The sequence below is a fragment of the Puma concolor genome, chromosome A2, assembly GCF_028749965.1.
Source record: "Puma concolor isolate L17-30 chromosome A2, mPumCon1.1.hap2, whole genome shotgun sequence".
Lineage (NCBI taxonomy): Eukaryota > Metazoa > Chordata > Mammalia > Carnivora > Felidae > Puma > Puma concolor.
This window is the reverse complement of record NC_141668.1, coordinates 154873537-154892545: the sequence shown is the minus strand read 5'-3', so window position 1 is coordinate 154892545 and position 19009 is coordinate 154873537. Positions and strand designations below refer to the sequence as shown.

The 19009-nt window shown below is 45.6% G+C and overlaps 1 protein-coding gene across 4 annotated transcripts; it reads right to left on the bottom strand.

Moving 5' to 3' along the window:
• Nucleotides 1-849: 849 nt before the first annotated feature.
• ELP6 (elongator acetyltransferase complex subunit 6) lies at nt 850-17284 on the bottom strand. 4 transcript variants are annotated; one of them, XM_086698359.1, is made up of 7 exons: nt 17107-17284; nt 14956-15034; nt 13666-13736; nt 10660-10817; nt 9082-9283; nt 6884-7030; nt 850-5008 (listed from the first exon to the last, which is right to left on the bottom strand). In XM_086698359.1, exons 1-7 carry the CDS (start codon nt 17158-17160, stop codon nt 4880-4882), a joined length of 840 nt encoding a protein of 279 aa, XP_086554485.1. In that variant the 5' UTR covers nt 17161-17284; the 3' UTR covers nt 850-4879. The 4 variants fall into 4 exon arrangements, with proteins under 4 accessions (XP_086554485.1, XP_025772317.1, XP_086554486.1 ...); XM_025916532.2 differs by having other exon boundaries at nt 10699-10817; nt 17107-17280; XM_086698360.1 differs by lacking the exon at nt 13666-13736 and having other exon boundaries at nt 17107-17263.
• Between the last annotated feature and the right edge of the window lie 1725 nt (nt 17285-19009).

The window sequence follows — 19009 nt, the reverse complement described above, 5'->3', positions numbered from 1 at the left end:
TCCCAAAAATAAATAAACGTTGAAAAAATAAATAAATAAAAAATGGGCAGAAGACATGAACAAGTATTTTTTTCTAAGTGTATTTATTTTGAGAGAGAGAGAGAGAGAGTGCGCGCACACACGAGTGGGGGGATGGGGAGAGAGAATCCCAAGCAGGCTCCACACTCTCAGTGCAGAGCCTGACATGGGGCTTGAACCCACTAACTGTGAGATCGTGACCTGAGCCAAAGTCAAGAGCTGGATGCTTAACTGATTGAGCCACCCAGGTGCCCGAATAGGCATTTTTCAAAGAAGATATCCACATAGCCAATAGACACATGAAAAGATGCTCAACATCATTAATCATCAGGGAAATGCAAATCAAAACTACAATGAGCTATCAGTTCACGCTGGTCAGAATGACTAGAATCAAAAACACAAGAAATAACCAGTGCTGGAGAGGATGTGGAGAAAAAGGAAACCCCATGCACTGTAGGTGGGAATATAAATTGGTGCAGCCACTGTAGAAAACAGTATGGAGATGCCTCAAAAAATTAAAAATAGAAATTCTATATGACCCTGTAATTCTATATGTGAATACTCACCCAAAGAAAAGAAAAACACTAATTCAAAAAGATAAGGCACCCCTATGTTTACAGCAGCATTACTTACAACAGCCAAGATCTAAAAGCAACTCAAGTGTCCATTGACAGATGGATAAAGATGTCTTACACTCTCTCACTTTCCTTCCCTCTCACACACACAATGGATTACTCAGCTATAAAAAAGAATGAACTGTTGCCATTGGTGACAACACGATGGACTAAGGGTATTACGCTAAGTGAAATAAGTCAGGCAGAGAAAGACAAATACCATATGGTTTCACTTATATGTGGAACTTAAAAACAACAGCAACAAAAGATTTATAAATACACGGAACTGATGGTTGTCAGACGGGACGGGGGTAGGAGAATGGGCCAAACAGATGAAGAAGATTACGAGATACAAACTTCCAGTTATAAAATAAATAAGTCACAGGGATGCAAAGTATGGCATAGGGAATATAGTCAATAATATAATTAATAACTTTGCATGGTGACAGACGCTAATTACCAATACTTGTATCCTGGTATTTCATTATGTATGTAACTGTCAAATCACTATGTTGTACACCTAAAACTAATATTGTGTGTCAACTTCAACAAAAAATTTTTTCCCTATTTAAAGAAAAAATAAGCAAGGGTGGCATTATTTGCAGATGTTAATATCTGAAAAAAGGAAAACAAGAAAAAAATATCAAAAAATTCGGGAATCTCAATCAGAAAATTTTTAGAATAGCTGAGAAAAACTGTAGGATAAGTTATAAATTTTAAGAAGTCAACTACATCCCTGTGTCAAAGACACCAAAGAAATATCCACAAAATGGGATCATTTCTTGTCGAGTAATAAAAAAAAAAAATTAATAAGAGGGTATTAATTTCTTCACTATTTTTTTTAAATAAAATTACACGATGACAATATTAAAAACAAGAGAAAAAGTCACTGAAGAATACTGTCTAGAGATTGAATGAAGTGCTGGTAAAATTCATCTGGATAAACAAGAGGGGACGATATCCTTTTAATAAAGGCTCTTGAGAGCAGACATATACTAAACTTTCAGTATCAATTAAAGACAAATTTCAGGGGCATCTGGGTGGCTCAGTTGGTTAAGCGCCAACTTGGCTCAGGTCATGATTTCACAGTCCGTGAATACGAGCCCCACATCAGGCTCTGTACTTCAGATCCTCTTTGCCCCTCCCCCCCTTCACATGCGTGCCTGTGCATGCACATGCACTCTCTCTCAAAAATAAGCAAACATTAAAAAACAAGATAAATTTCGGGGCGCCTGGGTGGCTCAGTCAGTTAAGCATCAGAATTTTTCTCGGGTCACGATCTCGCGGTTCATGGGTTTGAGCCCCACACTGGGCTCAGAGACTGGAACCTGCTTCGGATTCTGTGTCTCCCTCTATCGTTGCCCCTCCCCAACTCACTCTCTCTCTCTCTCAAAAATAAATAAACATTAAAAAAATTTTAAATAAAAAATTAAAAAAGGATAAATTTCAGAAAAGCTCAGTTTTAAGAACTTTACGTATAAATAAAGCCAAACTACATAGAGAGGATCACTACTTTTCAGTAAACACTATAAATACTGTCGGGCTATTTAGTTATCAGCAGGTAGACAAATTACAGTACTGTAGCAAATTCTAAAGAAGTTAATTTTCTTAAATTATTTTAAACAAGAAACAACAAAGAACAGCACCTTCATTCCATTCAGGAAGAAAAATATATTCCTGAATCCTGAAGAACAAAGGTAACATCAGTGACAAAATAGGAACATTCCAACGTCTCGTTCAAATAGTACTGCCTCCATAAATTCTTCCCCAGTTTTCTGCTCCCTTAACAACAAAACAAAAACAAAAACGTGATGGGAAATAATTACTCCTTCCTGTGACCACCAATCTGTCCCCACTCACTACTTGAGTTGTTTCTGTGGCCTGCATCATCTTCTCCACAGCTGCATGTTATTTATTTCAATGCCTCTTCCCTAGCCCCCATCACAGCACAGCAGGTGACTTGAGGACCGTCTTTATCTTGAGTCCCTCATATAAAACAGGAACTCCACAAAAACTTCATGAATTAATGCATATCTGCATAGAAAACAAAACTTTTTAAATTTTTTTAATGTTTATTTATTTTTGAAACAATGCAAGAGACAGAGTGCAAGCAGTGGAGGGGCAGGCAGAGGGAGACACAGAATCCGAAGTGGGCTCCAGGCTCCGAGCTGTCAGCCCAGAGCCCAAACTCACGAACTGTGAGATCATGACCTGAGCTGAAGTTGGACGCCTAACCGACTGAGCCACTCAGGCGCCCCAAAACTTTTTTTTTTAACGTTTATTTTTGAAATGGGAGAGAGAGAGAGAGAGAGAGAAAAAGAGAGAGAGAGAATAGAAGAGGGGCAGAGAGAGAGAGGGAGACAAAGAATCCGAAGCAGGCTCCAGACTCTCAGCTGTCAGCACAGAGCCTGATGCGGAGCTCAAACTCACAAACCGAGAGATCATGACCTGAGCAGAAGTCGGATGCTTAGCCAACTGAGCCACCCAGGTGCCCCAAGATAAAGTATTTTTAAAAACCCAAATATAGAAAAAAAATACATGAACACAGACAATGATAAAATCCTTTCCAAAATATTACAAAGAACTGAGAAAACAAAGTTGACACCACATTCTAATTGATAGGTCATTAAAAGTGAGGAATACATTCTCAACACAAGGGAAAATACAAAGAAAATTATATCCTAGCCATTAAAGAGATATTCATTTTTACAAACTTTACACAACTATTAAGTTAGTAAAAATTAAGTTAAATCCAACATTGGTGGAGGAAAACGTAGAGGTCACTGTTAACTGGCTCCATCATTCCAAAGAACAATCTTGATACCACGTGAGGGCCAATCCAGGCTTTAATTCAGAAATTCCTCTACAGGGAAAAAACTAAAATTTCATTATCCCTCACTTTCCTAGGCCCCTTCCCTGCTTTATTTTTTGTTTGTTTGTTTGTTTGTTTGTTTATTTTGAGAGAGAGAGAGAGAGAGAAAGTGCAAGTGGGGAAGGAGCAGAGAGAGAGGGAAAGAGAGAATCCCAAGCAGGCACTGCACTGTCAGCAAGGAGCCTTGTTGCAGGGCTTGAACTCCCAAACCATGAGATTATGACCGAGCTGCAGTTGGACGCTTAACTGACTGAGCCACCCAGGCATTCCTGTTTTTTTTGTTTTTTTAAGTTTTTTTTTTTATGATTTGAGGGGAGGAGTGATAAATTGTTTCCTCTTATGAAGACTACAAAATGTGAAAAAGTTACAATTAAACAACAGGTATGAAATTTCCTTAGTCCCTGCAGTGTTATTTTTTTCATTTTATTTACTTTTAATTTTAAAAATAATTCATTGTGGTACAACAAAATGTACCCAGTTTAAGGGAATACCCCCGGTGTCTACTGAGGTGATCTTGACCGACGGGCAGAGTGTGGTAAGTTGGCATCTATGGGACGCTGGGTCAAGTGCTCACCTCTTCAGTCTTTACAGGTAAGGGAGGCAGCAACTTGCCAAGGCCCTGTCCCACCTGGTGGCAAGAACACTCCTTACCCCTGTCACCAAGGCCATGAAGCCTCATGTGACCAAGGCTGCGGTTTCATGACACCTGGGTCAGGGACCACACAACCAAGGAGGCTGTGAACCGGCTAGGGAGCCTGCCCCTGGTTTCCTTGAGGGTCAGTCAGCAAGTGTGGACTTCAGAGTTAGGCTCCACTATCTACAGCCTGCTCTACAACTGTGAGCGTGTTTCCAAACCTCTTTAAGCCGGTTTTCTTACTGGACTGAAGGAAAAATACCTTTGCTGGATGAAGGTGAAAATTAAATGAGACAATCCATTGTGAGGAAGCCATGATGTAGGACTCGACTTACCACAGCCATAATTACCCAAGTTGTCACCTCGTATGCCTGCCACCCAGGACTGTCCCCTGGCTGGCACAGTTATACCTTCTCTGGCTCTGAAAGGCTCAAAAGCCAAAAATGGGCAGTTGAGGCTAAAGTGTATTTAATGAAAGGCTCCTGGGATGACTTTCACCTGGTTTCAATATGTGGCATCTCTCTCAGCAGAGGCCGGGTTGCAATTCCTTATGTGTTTCCGGAATAGGGCCCTGGGCAACAAAGGCATACTGTCACAGAGCCATTCCACGGCATCGGGTCACAGTGGTAGCAATCCAGGCTGAAATACCACTTCAAAGGTGTGCAGATCCATTCCCACTCGTTGTTTCATCTTTCACATCTGAAAACAGTCCAAGGTAGCTACATTTGCCCCTCAATCAGGTCACAGAACAGCAGGAGACATTCCTTTGGCAAAAAAGGACACGCTCTTGTCCTGTATCTTGTACTGGTAAGTGAGGCTCCGGTCCCGCTGGGTTGTGGGCTGTGATGGCGTCCTCCAGAGGATCCTCAGCTACAGTGACAAGAAGCAGGATGAGAGAGAAGCAGCCCCCAAGTTACCTGCTCCATTATGAACCCTACCTGCCTCCTCTGTAACCTGCAACTAAGGCCCCTAAGTTGAGATCACAGTCATGTGCCATGCAGCCAGGGGCTGGCTTCTAAAACAAAGCTTATGACCAGCTAACTAAAACTAAAGGTTTCCCGTCCATTACAGTAGTGATATTTGCTCACTACAGAAAGTGTGAAATAGAAAGAAAAAGAAAAAAAGCCCCCCAGATACAAACCCTTAAAGTATTTTTATGTGTTCTCTTTTGCTCTTTTCCCTAGGCATGGTTTTATATCTATTGGCTACAATAATTGGGAAAATCGACTCATTAAAATCAGTACATCCAATTCAGAGGCTCAGGAAGGCTAGACATTTATTCTTATTCTGATGATATCTCAATGCCAGACATGCTAGAATGCTCAGGGGGACTGGCCTTAGAGCCAGGACACAAGCTTCCTGGCAGGACCCTCTCCTCATGCCATGCACATGAACACGACCAACACAGCATTTCTGAGCTTGCTCCTTTGTTTTATTTTCTATAGCTACCCCTGAATGACTCTGGGCCAAAACTCCCACCCACCTCTAATGTGCCAAGAGTGGTCAACATCAAGTTAACCTGGAAGCCATGACAGCTTTGGGGGATGATTCCAAAAGAGAAGTTCCAGGGGCACATGGGTGGCTCATTCAGTTAAGCGTCTAACTCTGGGTTTCGGCTCAGGTTATGATCTTGCAGTTCATGGGATCCAGGCCCACACTGGGGTCTGCACTGATAGCACAGAGCCTATTTGGGATTCTCTCTCTCCCTCTGTCTCTGCCCCTCCCCTACTTGCACTTTTCTCTCTCTCTCAAAATAAATACACATTAAAAAAAAAAAAAAAAAGTTCCAGAAGGCACAGAAGCATGGTAGCCCCTTGGGAGGGGTAGAACCTGACCTTCCTCTAAGGCAGGGCTCTCAGCTTCTGCCTGAGTTCTCAAATATTTCGGTCGGAGGCAAGAGTGGGGCAGCAACAACCCCAGCCATGGGCATGGTCCCCCCACATTTGTACTTTATTTATTATTATTACTTTTTAAAATTTTTAACGTTTATTTATTTTTTAGAGAAAGAGAGACAGAGTGTGATCAGGGGAGGGGCAGAATCTGAAGCAGGCTAGAGGCTCTAAGCTGTCAGCACAGAGCCTGACACGGGGCTCGAACTCACGAACTGAGAGATCATGACCTGAACTGATGTCGGAAGTTTGACTGAGCCGCCCAGGTGCCTCCACATTTGTATTTTAAAAGGAGCAGCACTGGGGTGCCTGGGTGGCTCAGTTGGTTAAGTGTCTGACTTCGGCTCAGGTCATGATTCGTGGCTCGTGATTTTGAGCCCCACATTGGGCTCCATGCTGACAGTGAGGAGCCTACTTGGGAATTTGCTCTCTCTCCCTCTGTCTCTCTGCCCCTCACCTGCATAGACACTCTCTCTCAATATAAACAAACTTAAAAAAAAATTAATTAATTAAAATAAAATTAAAAAATAAAAGCAGCAGCACTGACCTGAGTATACAAAGCCTGCTGTGGTCCTGCAGAGGCATTCTGCTATTTGATAGCAGGGCCCCTGCATTCTGTTCCAGAAGGCAATCTGGTCTCCTTTTTAGGAGCTGCACTTTGGTCACAAACGGGACCACCATGGAACACCTGAACAGGTACATGAGGCTAGCACCATCTGGAACAGACTCTAATTTGGGTTCTCACAACTTCTGAGGTTTTCCGTCCGTCCGAAGAAACGCCCCAACCAGACAACCCCCAGGGCCTGACACTATCCCACACACAGTCTAGGCTCAGGCCTAGTGAGCCCCTGCGCACCTGCCCATGCACGTCCCTGCAGAAGCCAGTGGCCAGCCCCTCAGCCCGCAGGATCAGGTGGCTCTGGTGGCTAAGGCCGTTCAAAAGGATGTTGTTCTCCTCGTCCTCGGTGTCTCCACTGTCGTGCACCAGGGCTACTATGTTTCCCTGCAACAGAGATGGAAGATGAAAACCGTTCCTCCGGGCAGGGTCACCAGGGAGTACTGGGCTTTCAGTGCTTCCACTCCCCTGCATGTCCTCGCCCAGAGCAGCCTCTGGCTGCCGCTGCAACCACCCCCTCCATGGAAGGACCCTTGTTGCGCTCTAGGGTCCTAATTCCAATCACCTGCTGGACAGTCTCACCAGCACATCCAACCTATACTGCCAGCTCAATCCCTCTTAAACAAAGCTCAGCTCAGTCTGTGGTCCTCAATGTTAGCAAAAAGTGCCACCTTTCTGCTAGGCACCAATTCATCCAGTCAGCAGCTCCTGAGTGCACAGCATGTGTCAGACACCACAGTGGGGATAAGAGGGGACCGGTATGGACCCTGGAGACAGAAAGATACTAACAACACAGGACACAAAGCCAGGAGAAAGGGGAGCATGGGGGGCTAGGGGAGCCCAGGGAAGAGGCATCACATCTGGCCCGGAGGGGAGGGTGACGTGGTGTGCACACCTGAGCCGAGTCAGAAGAGCAAGTAGGAGTTACCCAACCAGAACCAGAGGGGAAGGCTGACCCACTGAAGGGGATACCTTGAAGAGTAAGTCCTTTCAAAGGGACACCGTCCAGTTAGAAAGGATGAAGCAGATCTGTCTATTCTGGTTTTGGGCAATGGACATCAAAAGACACCGTGCATTATGAAATGAGAAAAAAGGCAGGCTACCAGTAATGTGAAGAAAAATGCAGAAACACATACACATAAAACATGTTCATAATTGAACGCACTCTCCAGAATACACGTTAGGAAACAGATCATTACTTTTTATTAAAGTACTCTTTATGCTATTTACTTATTTTTAAAAAAATCTTTTTAACATTTTTATTCACTTTAGAGAGACAGAGAGAGACAGAGTGCAAGCAGGAGAGGGGCAGAGAGACAGGGAGACACAGAATCTGAAGCAGGCTCCAGGCTCTGAGCTGTCAGCACAGCGCCTGATGTGGGGCTCAAACCCAAGAACTGTGAGATCATGACCCGAGCCGAAGTCGGCCGCCCAACAAACTGAACCACCCAGGTGCCCTATTTTTTCTTTTTTAAACTATTCCCAAGTTTTGCTTTTTCAGCTAAAAGAGGTTTTTTTAACCAAACGAGGGAGGTAGTGGGCACTTGCACTTAGTAGAGCAGGCTAAGCTGCAGGAGCTGTGGCCGCTTCACTGTCACCGAGCAGTGCCCTCCACGCCCCTTCCACTCTCTCCTCCTCCCATTCTTTCCCCATCACCTGGTTCCCACCCCGTGCCTGTAGCCACACAGTTCCAGGAGCTCCCCTAAACACAGCTGCCAGGTAAGCTCTTGCACCTGGGAGGTGCTCAGCGTGCGGTGCTGGGTATATGCACCCTGGTTGACTCCATTGGCTCATCCCAACCGCCCAGCACCCTCGGCCTGACCACACCATGCTAAGGGCCGCAGGTCCCTCCCAGGGGCACCATTGCACGCTGAAGAGCTGCCACTGGGGGCCAGACGCTGCATGGGAGTGTTATAAGCTTCATGTCACTTAACTCTTGCAGCTTGGTTCCTGCGAGGTGGGCACCACAGCCATTCCTATTTTATAGGTGGGTCTACTATCATTATTTAACTATTATGGTAAAATCCCCATTTTTGCCTCATAATTTGACAGTAAAAGTTACATCCTGTACTTGTACTGCATCTCACAATTTTTAATGCAGTTTATATCTCAACTGATCTTCAAAACACACCCAGAGCAATAATGACTTGTCCCAGGACACAAGGCAATGGGTGGCAGAGTTGGGACTGCTGTGGTACCACACACGACTGGTCCCATTTGAGACAGTACTGGTCAATCTTTTAATTTTGAGGGCTTTATTTTTTTAGCAGTGGCAAGTAGGGGAGGGAAGGATGGCAGACCAAAAGATTTCTGGGCCTACCAGGGTAAAGCCAAACCCCCAAATAAACAAAAAAGATCACTGCAAGCAAGGGAGGTATGGGCCTGTCTGGGCCTATGGAGATCACAGGCAGGAGCACAGAGAGCAGGCGGGTCGGTACCTTTCGTTCCCAGCACACGGTGGCCCTGCAGTAGTGGATGAAGTCCAATACAGCCACCGCACCCATGCCCAGGCTCAGCAGCACACTGAGGTCGTCCACCAGCAGCACTGGGCACCTCCACGCAGCCTCTCCATCATCCACGGGCTTCAGAGCCTCCCGCACAAACTCGTACAGTGGCTGCAGGTTCTCAGCATTGGCCTCCCTGGAACATCAAGCGAGAGTCACCAGAGAGTTCACTCTGTCTACAAATGTTTATCTGGGACCAAGCAGCACCACAGGAAAGGGCTGGGGGAGGCAGAGAACTGGATCATAGTCCTTGGCACTAAGGGGTTCATGATCTGGTTGGAAAGAAAAGGCATGCGTGCATACACAAGCAAGCTGTACTTCAAATATTCCTTGAGGCCTAGTAGGTACAAAGCACTGTGCTAGAAACTGGGGTACACAAAAATAAACAGCCTCCTGGGTCCTTAAGAGACACCATGCAGCCAGCCCCTCAACCCAAGAGCTTAAGGTATTAGAAGATTAATTTGGATTGGGCAGGCAGAAGACGTCTTCCCAGGAGGTCATAATGGGTGCAAAAAGCTAAATAGCCATTCAGGTGACCTGGTGGTGAGAACCAAGGTCTAAGGGCAGTTTGTGTACCTACCGGATTCCACCTATTTCTAAAGAAGCTGGCCCAGCTACCTCCATCTCTCCAATGACTACCTTGGCAGTCACTTCCCAGCAAGAGAGGCTCAAAAAGCACCAGAGCACAGGGCCCAGGCACCTGCTCACGCTCCAGGTCTGCGGCCCACTAACAGCAAGGACAACAACTTCCCACAACCTGGGGTCAGGTGTCACCAGGCCCATCATTCAGACGAAGGCACCCAGGTTCAGAGACGCTAAAAGCTATGTGAGAGATCACACACACAGGGTCAGGGCACAGGGCCTTCTGACTCCACACTGCCTTCCAGCCACTGCAAAAGGTGGCATCTGAGAGAGGGGGCAGCAGGGAGAGTTCCCATACGGACTCCTCTGTGGTGAAGGAAGAACAGGTGGGGAGTCTGCACAGAGCTATGTTTGTGGCTGACACTCATAAAAGACAAAAAGCAGGAAACCCAATCTCAGAATAGCAAACCGGGGTCACCAAACTTTTCTTAAAAGGCCAACAGTAATATTTCAGGCTTGTGGGTCAAATGATCTCTGTCTCAACTACTCAACTGTGCTATGGGAGAGAACAGCCAGGGACAATATGCAAACAAATGAATGCAGCTATTCCAATAAAACTTTATTTACAAAAACAGGTAGCCAGCCATGGCCCATAGTGTGCCGATCCCTGTATCAACCCCAAAACAGAATAAAGGTGTGTGCTAGGGCTCTGAGCAAGGTTAGAAAAACATACCGTTCTGCCATACTCCCAGCAAATAATGCTTTCTGTAGCTTTGGGGTCAGCCATATACCCTCTAGCCCATGGTAAGAGCCAAGAGCTTTCCAATAATGCTGTAACACCAGGGAAATGGCTACCTCTGAAAGCCAGCTCTGTCCCCCCACCCATGCACGGGAGGAATCACCCAGCAAAGCTGGTCTGGGTCCACCTACCAGGCATGCACTTCTGGGCTGGGCTGCAGGCTGACTGACCTGAGGAACTGCAAGGGGTGTGGCTCAGCCTGAGCCCGGAAGAAAACATCCACCGAAGACTTAAGACCTTCTAGGAACACAAGCTGCCCGCACTCCCGTGCCACAGTCAGGCTGACACCCTAAACACAACACAGAGGAGAGTGAATTACTGTGCCTTTCAGAGGAACCCCTCACAGAGGCTGGATTCCAGCTCACAAAAAGGTACAGGACACATTCTAAGCCCTGCAAATGTGTACCTGTACACCTTTGTATGGGGCCCACGCCTTCTTTCCATTGCGTGGTCCCAACCCACGATCCCCACGGTTTTGAGGTGAGCCTCTACATTTATCACTTTTTAAAAAACTGACATTTTTGTTTATATGCTCATTTTTGTGATTACTCAATACTTGGTTCTAATTTGCAGTAGTATTACAAATGCACATACTTATAAAATTAAGTGTATTTAGAAACAATAATAATGACAATAAAATGGTGGGAGAATGACCAAGGTCTGAAAAATGCTGGTGAAGGAGACAGGGACAGATTTTGGCTTTGAGTTTCACAAACCCTCTTGTTTACACATCAGTGGCACAGGACCTCAGAGTTGCTCTGAGGCTTTCAAATCACATAACTCAGAGATTGGAGTTGCCAGGCTGCCTAGAATACAGGAAGACTGCATTACCAGCAAGTTCTCCTTCTCTTCCCTCTACCTCTGAGGAAGCACTCCCATGAGAGTTAGGACAATACAAGCTCTTGATGCACTAGTTCAGAGCTCAGCAAACTTTTTTTGCAAAGGGTGAGACAATCTACGCTGCAATACTCTGTGGAGGAAGAGCAGCCGCACACGATTCATAAACAAATGGCAGTGGCTACACTCTGTCTAGCCCTCCTCTAGACCAGAGCTTTTTTAAAACTTATTTTCTAGAAAATTTTTAAAGTTTACTTATTTATTTTGAGAGAGAGCATGAACAGGGGAGGGGCAGAAAGAGATGGAGAGAGAGAGAATCCCAAGCAGGCTCCACACTGTCAGCGCAGGCCTGGTGCGGGGCTCAACCTCACAAATCATGAGATCATGACCTGAGATGAAACCAAGACTCTGACACTTAACCGACTGAGCCACCAGGCACCTCTAGACCAGAATTTCTTAATATGGCTCTTTATAAACTACCCAATTAAGAATCTTTTTCTTAGGAAACACCCAGTTAAAATGCAGATCCCTGAGCACCATTCCAAACCTCCAGGATCAGAAGCTTTGCAGGCAAGGCCCAAGAATCTGCATTTCAACAAACACCTAAGGACAGACACAATCTAAATCTGCAACTCACTGCTCTCTCTGTGCAGAAATAGGTCACGTGGAACTCTTTAGATTCCTCATGCCCCTAGACCAGGTCTCAATTGCTCATTTATACCCCAGTGTCCTCCACTATGCAGCACCATGAGCTCCACAGCCACCCCTGGCAGAGAGAAAGACTCCTGTTCACCTTTGCTCTTGCTCATGACAATTCTACTAATGGCAGTTCAATAATACGCCAAAGTATGGAGGCTCACATTCATGGACTTCACGTACCATGTCTGTCATTCTTGCTATGCTGATGATTCAAAGGCAACAGAAGAAGTAGCCAATCTGGACATGAGAATACACAGCCTTCTCACCCAGAGACACTGATGCTAGGGCCATAGAGACAGGCTTCACAGACCTGGAATGCACGTGTGTTCTTGACATGACTGCTCTCCCTGAGCTCATGCTCTGACCTCTACCACAGGAGGTCTTCCTTCTCTGCAAAGGATGGGAAAGAGTCTACCCTCCTCCCATTCTCTCATTTGTTTCTCCCCATCAGAGTGACATCAGGCAGTGTAATGGCCCAATAGGAAGACTGGCATTTCAGTAGTCACTGCTAATGGGTGGTCTGGTTCTTTCCCTCTCTGAGGCTAGCCTATTAAAAACAAAACAAGGGGCACCTGGGTGGCTCAGTCAGTTAAGAGTCCAACTGTTGGTTTCAGCTCAGGTCATGATCTCAGTCTGTGGGTTCAAGCCCTACATTGGGCTCTGTGCTGACGTGCAGAGCCTGCTTGGGATTCTCTCTCTGTCCCTCTCTCTCTGACCGCCCCCCCCCCCCATGCTCTCTCTCTCTGTCTCTCTCTCAAATATAAATTAAGTAAATAAAAAAAAATTTTTTTAATAATAATAGGGGTGCCTGGTGGCTCAGTCAGTTGAGCGTCCAACTTCGTCTCAGGTCATGATCTCACAGCTTGTGAGTTCGAGCCCTGCGTCAGGCTCTGCTGACAGCTCAGAGCCTGGAGCCTGCTTCAGATTCTGTGTCTCCCTCTCTTTCTGCCCCAAACCAATTGCATTCTGTTTCTGTCTCTCTCAAAAATAAATAAACATTAAAAAAAATTTTTTTTAATTTTTAAATAATAATAAATAAATAAAAACAAAACTAACAAACAAAAACTAGTAAGCCCACCTGGTCACAGGTCACAGGTGATGGCCTAGACTAGGCCAGAAGGTTCGCCAGACTCTTGGCCATCTTATTCTTGCCTGCCTACATCTGATAAGATGAAAGGCAGGCCGAGATGAGGTAAGGAGCAGGTCACAAAAGCACCTCTCTCCACCTTTGAGTACTAAGCCGTAGACTTAGGGAGAAACAGTAGGAGGCACTCAACTTGGTGGTAGACCAAGCTGTGGGTCTCCAACCCAGCAGAACTAAGATTAAAGCCCACAGTGAGAAGGAGAAAATCTTAACTGGTCCAGAGTCAGTAGAGCTAGGTTTGATTAATTAACAACTGATTTGGTTCTATAAATTCTAAATGAGTAAAACAGGTAGAGATGCTGCCTTAGCTTTTCAGATAAGGGTTTCAGAACTCCATGATTTCCTCAGTCCCTCCCTTGCTAAGTTCTCTACAACCCAACCAGGGGAGCCCAGCCTTGGCCCTACTCACACCTGCATGACCCACATACTCTGCACCACAGAGGTCTACAATATTTACCAACTTCTGTCCCACGATATTGTAGTGACTGAAGGACTGGATCAGTGCCACAAAGCAGACTTTACAATTAGCTAGAAAACAAAATAAACAGATGTTTAATAAAGTCTCTATGTATAATCAGTCTCATATACTTTGTACCTCTAGAAAATAAAGCTCTGACTTTATTGGGTCTATAGACCCAAGAGGCCTTGCAACCAGACATCCCCAATTTGATTCTAAGCTGCACTTTTTTTCATATATAATAATTATACCTATTTCATTGATCCTGAAATGTACTTCTTCAGTTATGTGTATCCATAGGTACCTTGTTTTGTTCTATTGTAAATAAATTGTGGTTTTTAAAAAGTAATGCTTTTCTGTTTGTACAGAAATACTTTTTTTTTAACAACTCACTTATTTAAAAACTGGTCTTATATCCAAGAAATTATAAGTGGAACACAAAGAAACTCTAGCTACCTTAATGAACATAATTAGTCCTAATATTTTATCTATAGATTCTCTTGCTCTTTCAATCTTGACAATAATATCATCTGGAAAAGAAAACAACTTTCAAAGCTATGAACGATTACAACTAAGAGTGCCAAAGGTGTAAACTCTATTCTGGCCTGGCTCAGTAGGGGCTCACGGAGAATCAGCTGATATAAATGAGTCTTTTTTTTCATTTGGCTGTTTTCTTCTTCTAATCCATTTTCATATGTAAACTGCAGTGGCCCCACAGTTTTCCTATGTTCTTTAGGAAGCATCTACTTCCAGGGCAACATGTCCATGGGTCCAGAGCCCCAAAACCTCAAGATACACAAGGACTGGGGAGAACCTGGGTGGCTCAGTTGGTTCAGCACCTGACTTCCGCTCAGGTCATGATCTCACATCTCATGGGTTCGAGCCCCGCTTCAGGCTCTGTGCTGACAGCTCGGAGCCTGGAGCCTGCTTTGGATTCTGTGTCTCCCTCTCTCTCTGCCCCTCCCCTGCTCATGCTCTGTGTCTCTCTCTCAAAAATAAATCAAAATGTTTAAAAAAAAAAGAGAAATACATAAAGACTGAGGAGCAACTAAATCAGGAGGCCACACGAGGATCTCAGTGAGACCATGCCTGCACACTGGGTGGAGAAGGGAAGATAGGAGCACATACCACCCTTTGGCAGGGATGGGCAGGGAACAAGATGGTCAAGTAACCTGTTACCTAATAAACAGCCATCTGGCTACCCAAACACCTAAGACCTAGTTAGTTAATACCATTCCCATTGCTTTTAGCCTTAGGTTTCTTTTTCTATAGCACCAATGAGTCGTATACCTTTGAGGTAGAAGGAGAGAAAGTGGTGCACAAGGAAGCTGCCATCTGTGTTGGCATCACAGAGTAGAGTCAGTTTCCCCTACGAGTTAAGAGGAACACAAAAAGGTGAATTAGACTCCCTGGAAAGAGGTCAGTATACACACACACACACACACACACACACACACACACACACTACCAGAAAGAAGAAAGTAAGTCAAAACTATGGAAAAACCAAAAGTTAGAGTGATTGTTATTAAAGTCACTCATTACGGACAAGCACATCTCAGCTTCCACTTTCCCAAGGCAAAGAGAGAATAAAAACCCTTCTCTTCCTCATTCACCTTGGTAACTCAGGGGACCGGTCTTGGAAGAACTAGAGAAGCTTTTACCATTAGAATCCAACAAAAATCACAGCCTGCTAAGACTGGAATGGACCTCCAAAAAAGTAGTATGATCCAACTTCCTTTCTATTTTTTTTTATTTATTTTTGAGAGAGAAAGAGGGAGCATGAGCGGGGGAGGGGCAGAGAGCGAGGGAGAAAGAATCCCAAGCAGGCTTTGAGTTATCAGCACTGAGCCCAACGAGGGGCTTGAACTCACTACTGGTGAGATGGTGACCTGACCCAAAATCAAGAGTGGGAGGCTTATCCAAATGAGCCACCTAGGCGCCTCCCTATTTTTAATTCCGATACCAAATCTGTACAATAGGGTGGGAGAGAGGGAAGAGTAGTTGTTGACAGAGAATTCCAATAACAAAATTCTCATCCCAATGGCCCTAGACACTGCTTCAGGAAAAGCTCTGATCATGGAGAGTTCTGGAAAGACCTCTAAAAATGGTCTCCACAGTGGCTGACTGCCTTGCTGCAGCCACCTCTAGTTCCTTTTCAGTGATAGGGAAGGTCGCAATCAAATGGTATCAGACACGACACTTCTGTACTGTTGTGACTTTTTTTTCACTTATAAAATATGAAAGATCGCACCATCAGACCTTGAGGGTTACCTCCAGGGCTGTCATTTCCTGGTGTCCACTTTGATCTTCCATTCCTTCACTCTGGCCTTGGGCTGAGCACTTTGGAGGTGCCAGCAGTAATTAGCAAGGTCACCAGAAACATCTTCAGGCTTGAGCAACTGAAATCCACAAGGGTCTACTTAAAACTATAATTTGCCTGACACTGGGGGGGGGGGGGGGGGGGGGGGATCATAAAAAGGCCTGATTGAGGGGCGCCTGAGTGGTTCAGTCGGTTAAGCATCCAACTTCAGCTCAGATCCTGATCTCCCAATCTGTGAGTTGGAGCCCTGAATCGGCTTTATTCTGACAGCTCAGAGCCTGGAGCCTGCTTGGAATTCTTTGTCTCTCTCTCTCTCTCTCTCTCTCTCTCTGCCCATCCCCTACTCGCACTCTGGCTCTCTCTCTAAAATAAATAACATTTTAAATTTTTTCATAAATAAATAAGCAAGCAAGCAAGCCTGATCGATACACACGATGTCTTGGCTGCCTGGAGTTTACCATTTCCTTAGGAAGACAATGGTTATAAAATGAACCAGGTAAATTCCTGGAAGAAATAACCCCTGGGTTAAAATAAAAAATTTCGGGATGCCCCAAAGTACAGAAAGAAGGAAAGAGTGGCGAGGCTGCTATGCCTCAGGCAGACTTGATACAAGCCAACGCTGGCTGAAGGCAGTTTGGAATAGCACTATTAAAGACCAAGAGGAGGATGAGGAAAAGGAGGAGGAGCAGCGTTCACCGCGGAGTACTGAGGGGCCAGAGAGAGACCGAGGGCGATTAAGAAGCTGGTCTCAAGTGAAGGGTGGAGAATCAAACTCTCAGGCAACCTCCTCTAGACGCCGGGCCCCCCACCCCAGTGAGAACGCACAGGGCCCCCCCCCCCCCCCCCCCCCGGTATCCGTTTGTGTACGTAAGCCGATGCATAGTCGGCCAACCTTCCTGGGCACTTTCAAGGATACACAAGCCTTTGAGAAGACCCCCAACTCCCGCAGGCTCCAGGGCGGAGCCCAGTCCCCGAGGCGGCCATCCCTGGACTACAACTCCCAGGCGCTTCATGCCCGCGGAGGTCGTGCCTTTCCCACGAGTCCGCGTGCGCTTCATCCGGGTATACGGTCTTCCGCCACGCTCCGGGACCCGCCCCCTTCCCACCGCGCGACGCCTTACCTGCTCCGCCCTGTCAGGAGTGGTGTTGAGAAGGTTATTGAGTTCAGGGAACATTCCGAGCTCTGAGGATGAGACTTCCCGGACCGGGAGCTGGGGCTGCGGCGGCGGGGAATACGAAGAGCTACACACCAGTCGAGCCCGCGCGAGGAAAGCGCGCACGCGCAACGCCGCTTCGAGGAGCCGTCGCAGCCAATCAGCCAAGCGCCTGGATCTGGGCTGCTGCCGGCGCACGCGCGAGGGCGGGCATCCGGCTGGGGTGGTGGATGGTACGGGTCTTGTGGCGCTTTTTCTGAGGGTGCTGGTGCTTTGCTCCTTCACTTGGCCTCGCTCTCTCCCCAACGCTGGGATTTGGGGCAATGCAGTTCGCCCCTCCACACGTGCCTGTCGAGCACCTGCTGTGTATCCCCCACTGCTCAAAGCTAGGGCTACATAGGGAACGAGATGAGTGAGGATGCCTGCCCTTTCTCGCAAACGCAATGAACACAGAATTGTACGTTGAAAAGTTCTTGGAAAAAAGCAAAAGCAGGATGAGGGAGTAATGGTGGGGTAGGGGTAGGTTTCGTAAAGAGGTTGTGAGGGTAGACTCCCTATGAAAATATGATTGGAACACACCCATGCTCTTGCCCGGGATTTTGCACCAACTGTTCCTCTTTACTGGAATGCTGTTTCTCTAGATGTTGAGACGATTAAAAAAAATCCTCCACTTACTTCAGGTCTCTTTGCTCAGATGTCACTATATTCGAGGCCTTCCCTGACCATCCTGTTTAAATTTGCAAACTATCCTTTCCCCCTGCTTTTATGTTGAACACAAAACATGAACATTGTCCAAGCCACAAGTTACTAGACATCCTCTCCCCAACCTGAGGACTATGGCTTCTTTACCAGTCCCAGGTTTAGCCTCACTCTAGTTGGCCTCCCTGTAGATGAAATCTATTAAGGTACTCAATTACAGAATTATCCCCACTTTCTGACAGCATCCTATCCCAAACCCTCCTCCCAATCATCTAACAAGCCCAAATCCTGTAATTATGTTCTATCACTCTTAATGATATACCCCACGATTTCCCATGATATGCATTCTCTTTCACAGCAATGAATAACAAACCCAACTTTTCAACAATAGATCAATTTCTGGTGGTTGTTGCCTGGAAGGAATTGACATGATTTCTAGCAGCCAAATTTCAACTTTAGAAAACAGTTTCTCAGTAAGAAAGCAGGAGTCACTCAGAGAAATAGGATACTATCAGACTAGCAGCTGCAGTATTTCTTGAGAGAAATACTGTTTCTGGTTACAGATGGTTTTATCTGTGTTGATGATGAACAGCTGGACAGGTTAATGTCCTTATTTGAATCTCCACACCAGATGGCAGAAGGGCTGGGATTTTTGTCTCTCATTTTAAGTCTCATTTCCTCAGTGCCTAAAAGATTGCCAGGCACATGGCAGGTGCTCATTTTGAAGTAATGGACGTATGTATTTTTCTGTAACCATGGGCTGTCTTTTTACTTTCTTGGTGGTTCCTTTGAAGCAAAAAAGTTTTTAGCTTAAAAAAAATTTTTTAATGTTTATTTGTATTAGAGAGAGAGAGAGAGAGACTGTGTGAGCAGGGAAAGGGCAGAGAAACACAGAGACAGAATCTGAAGCTGGCTCCAGGATCTGAGCTGTAAGCACAGAGCCCAACACAGGGCTCAAACTCACCAGCCATGAGATCATGACCTGAGTCCAAGTCCAACACTTAACCGACTGAGCCATCCAGGTGCCCCATTTTTAGCTTTGATAATATCTAATTTATCTTCTTTTTTTCTTTGTTTCCATGGGCTTTTGGTGTCATCTAAGAATCCATTGCAGAATCCAAGGTCATGAAAATTTACCCTTGTGTTGTCTTCTAAGTATTTTCTAGGTTTA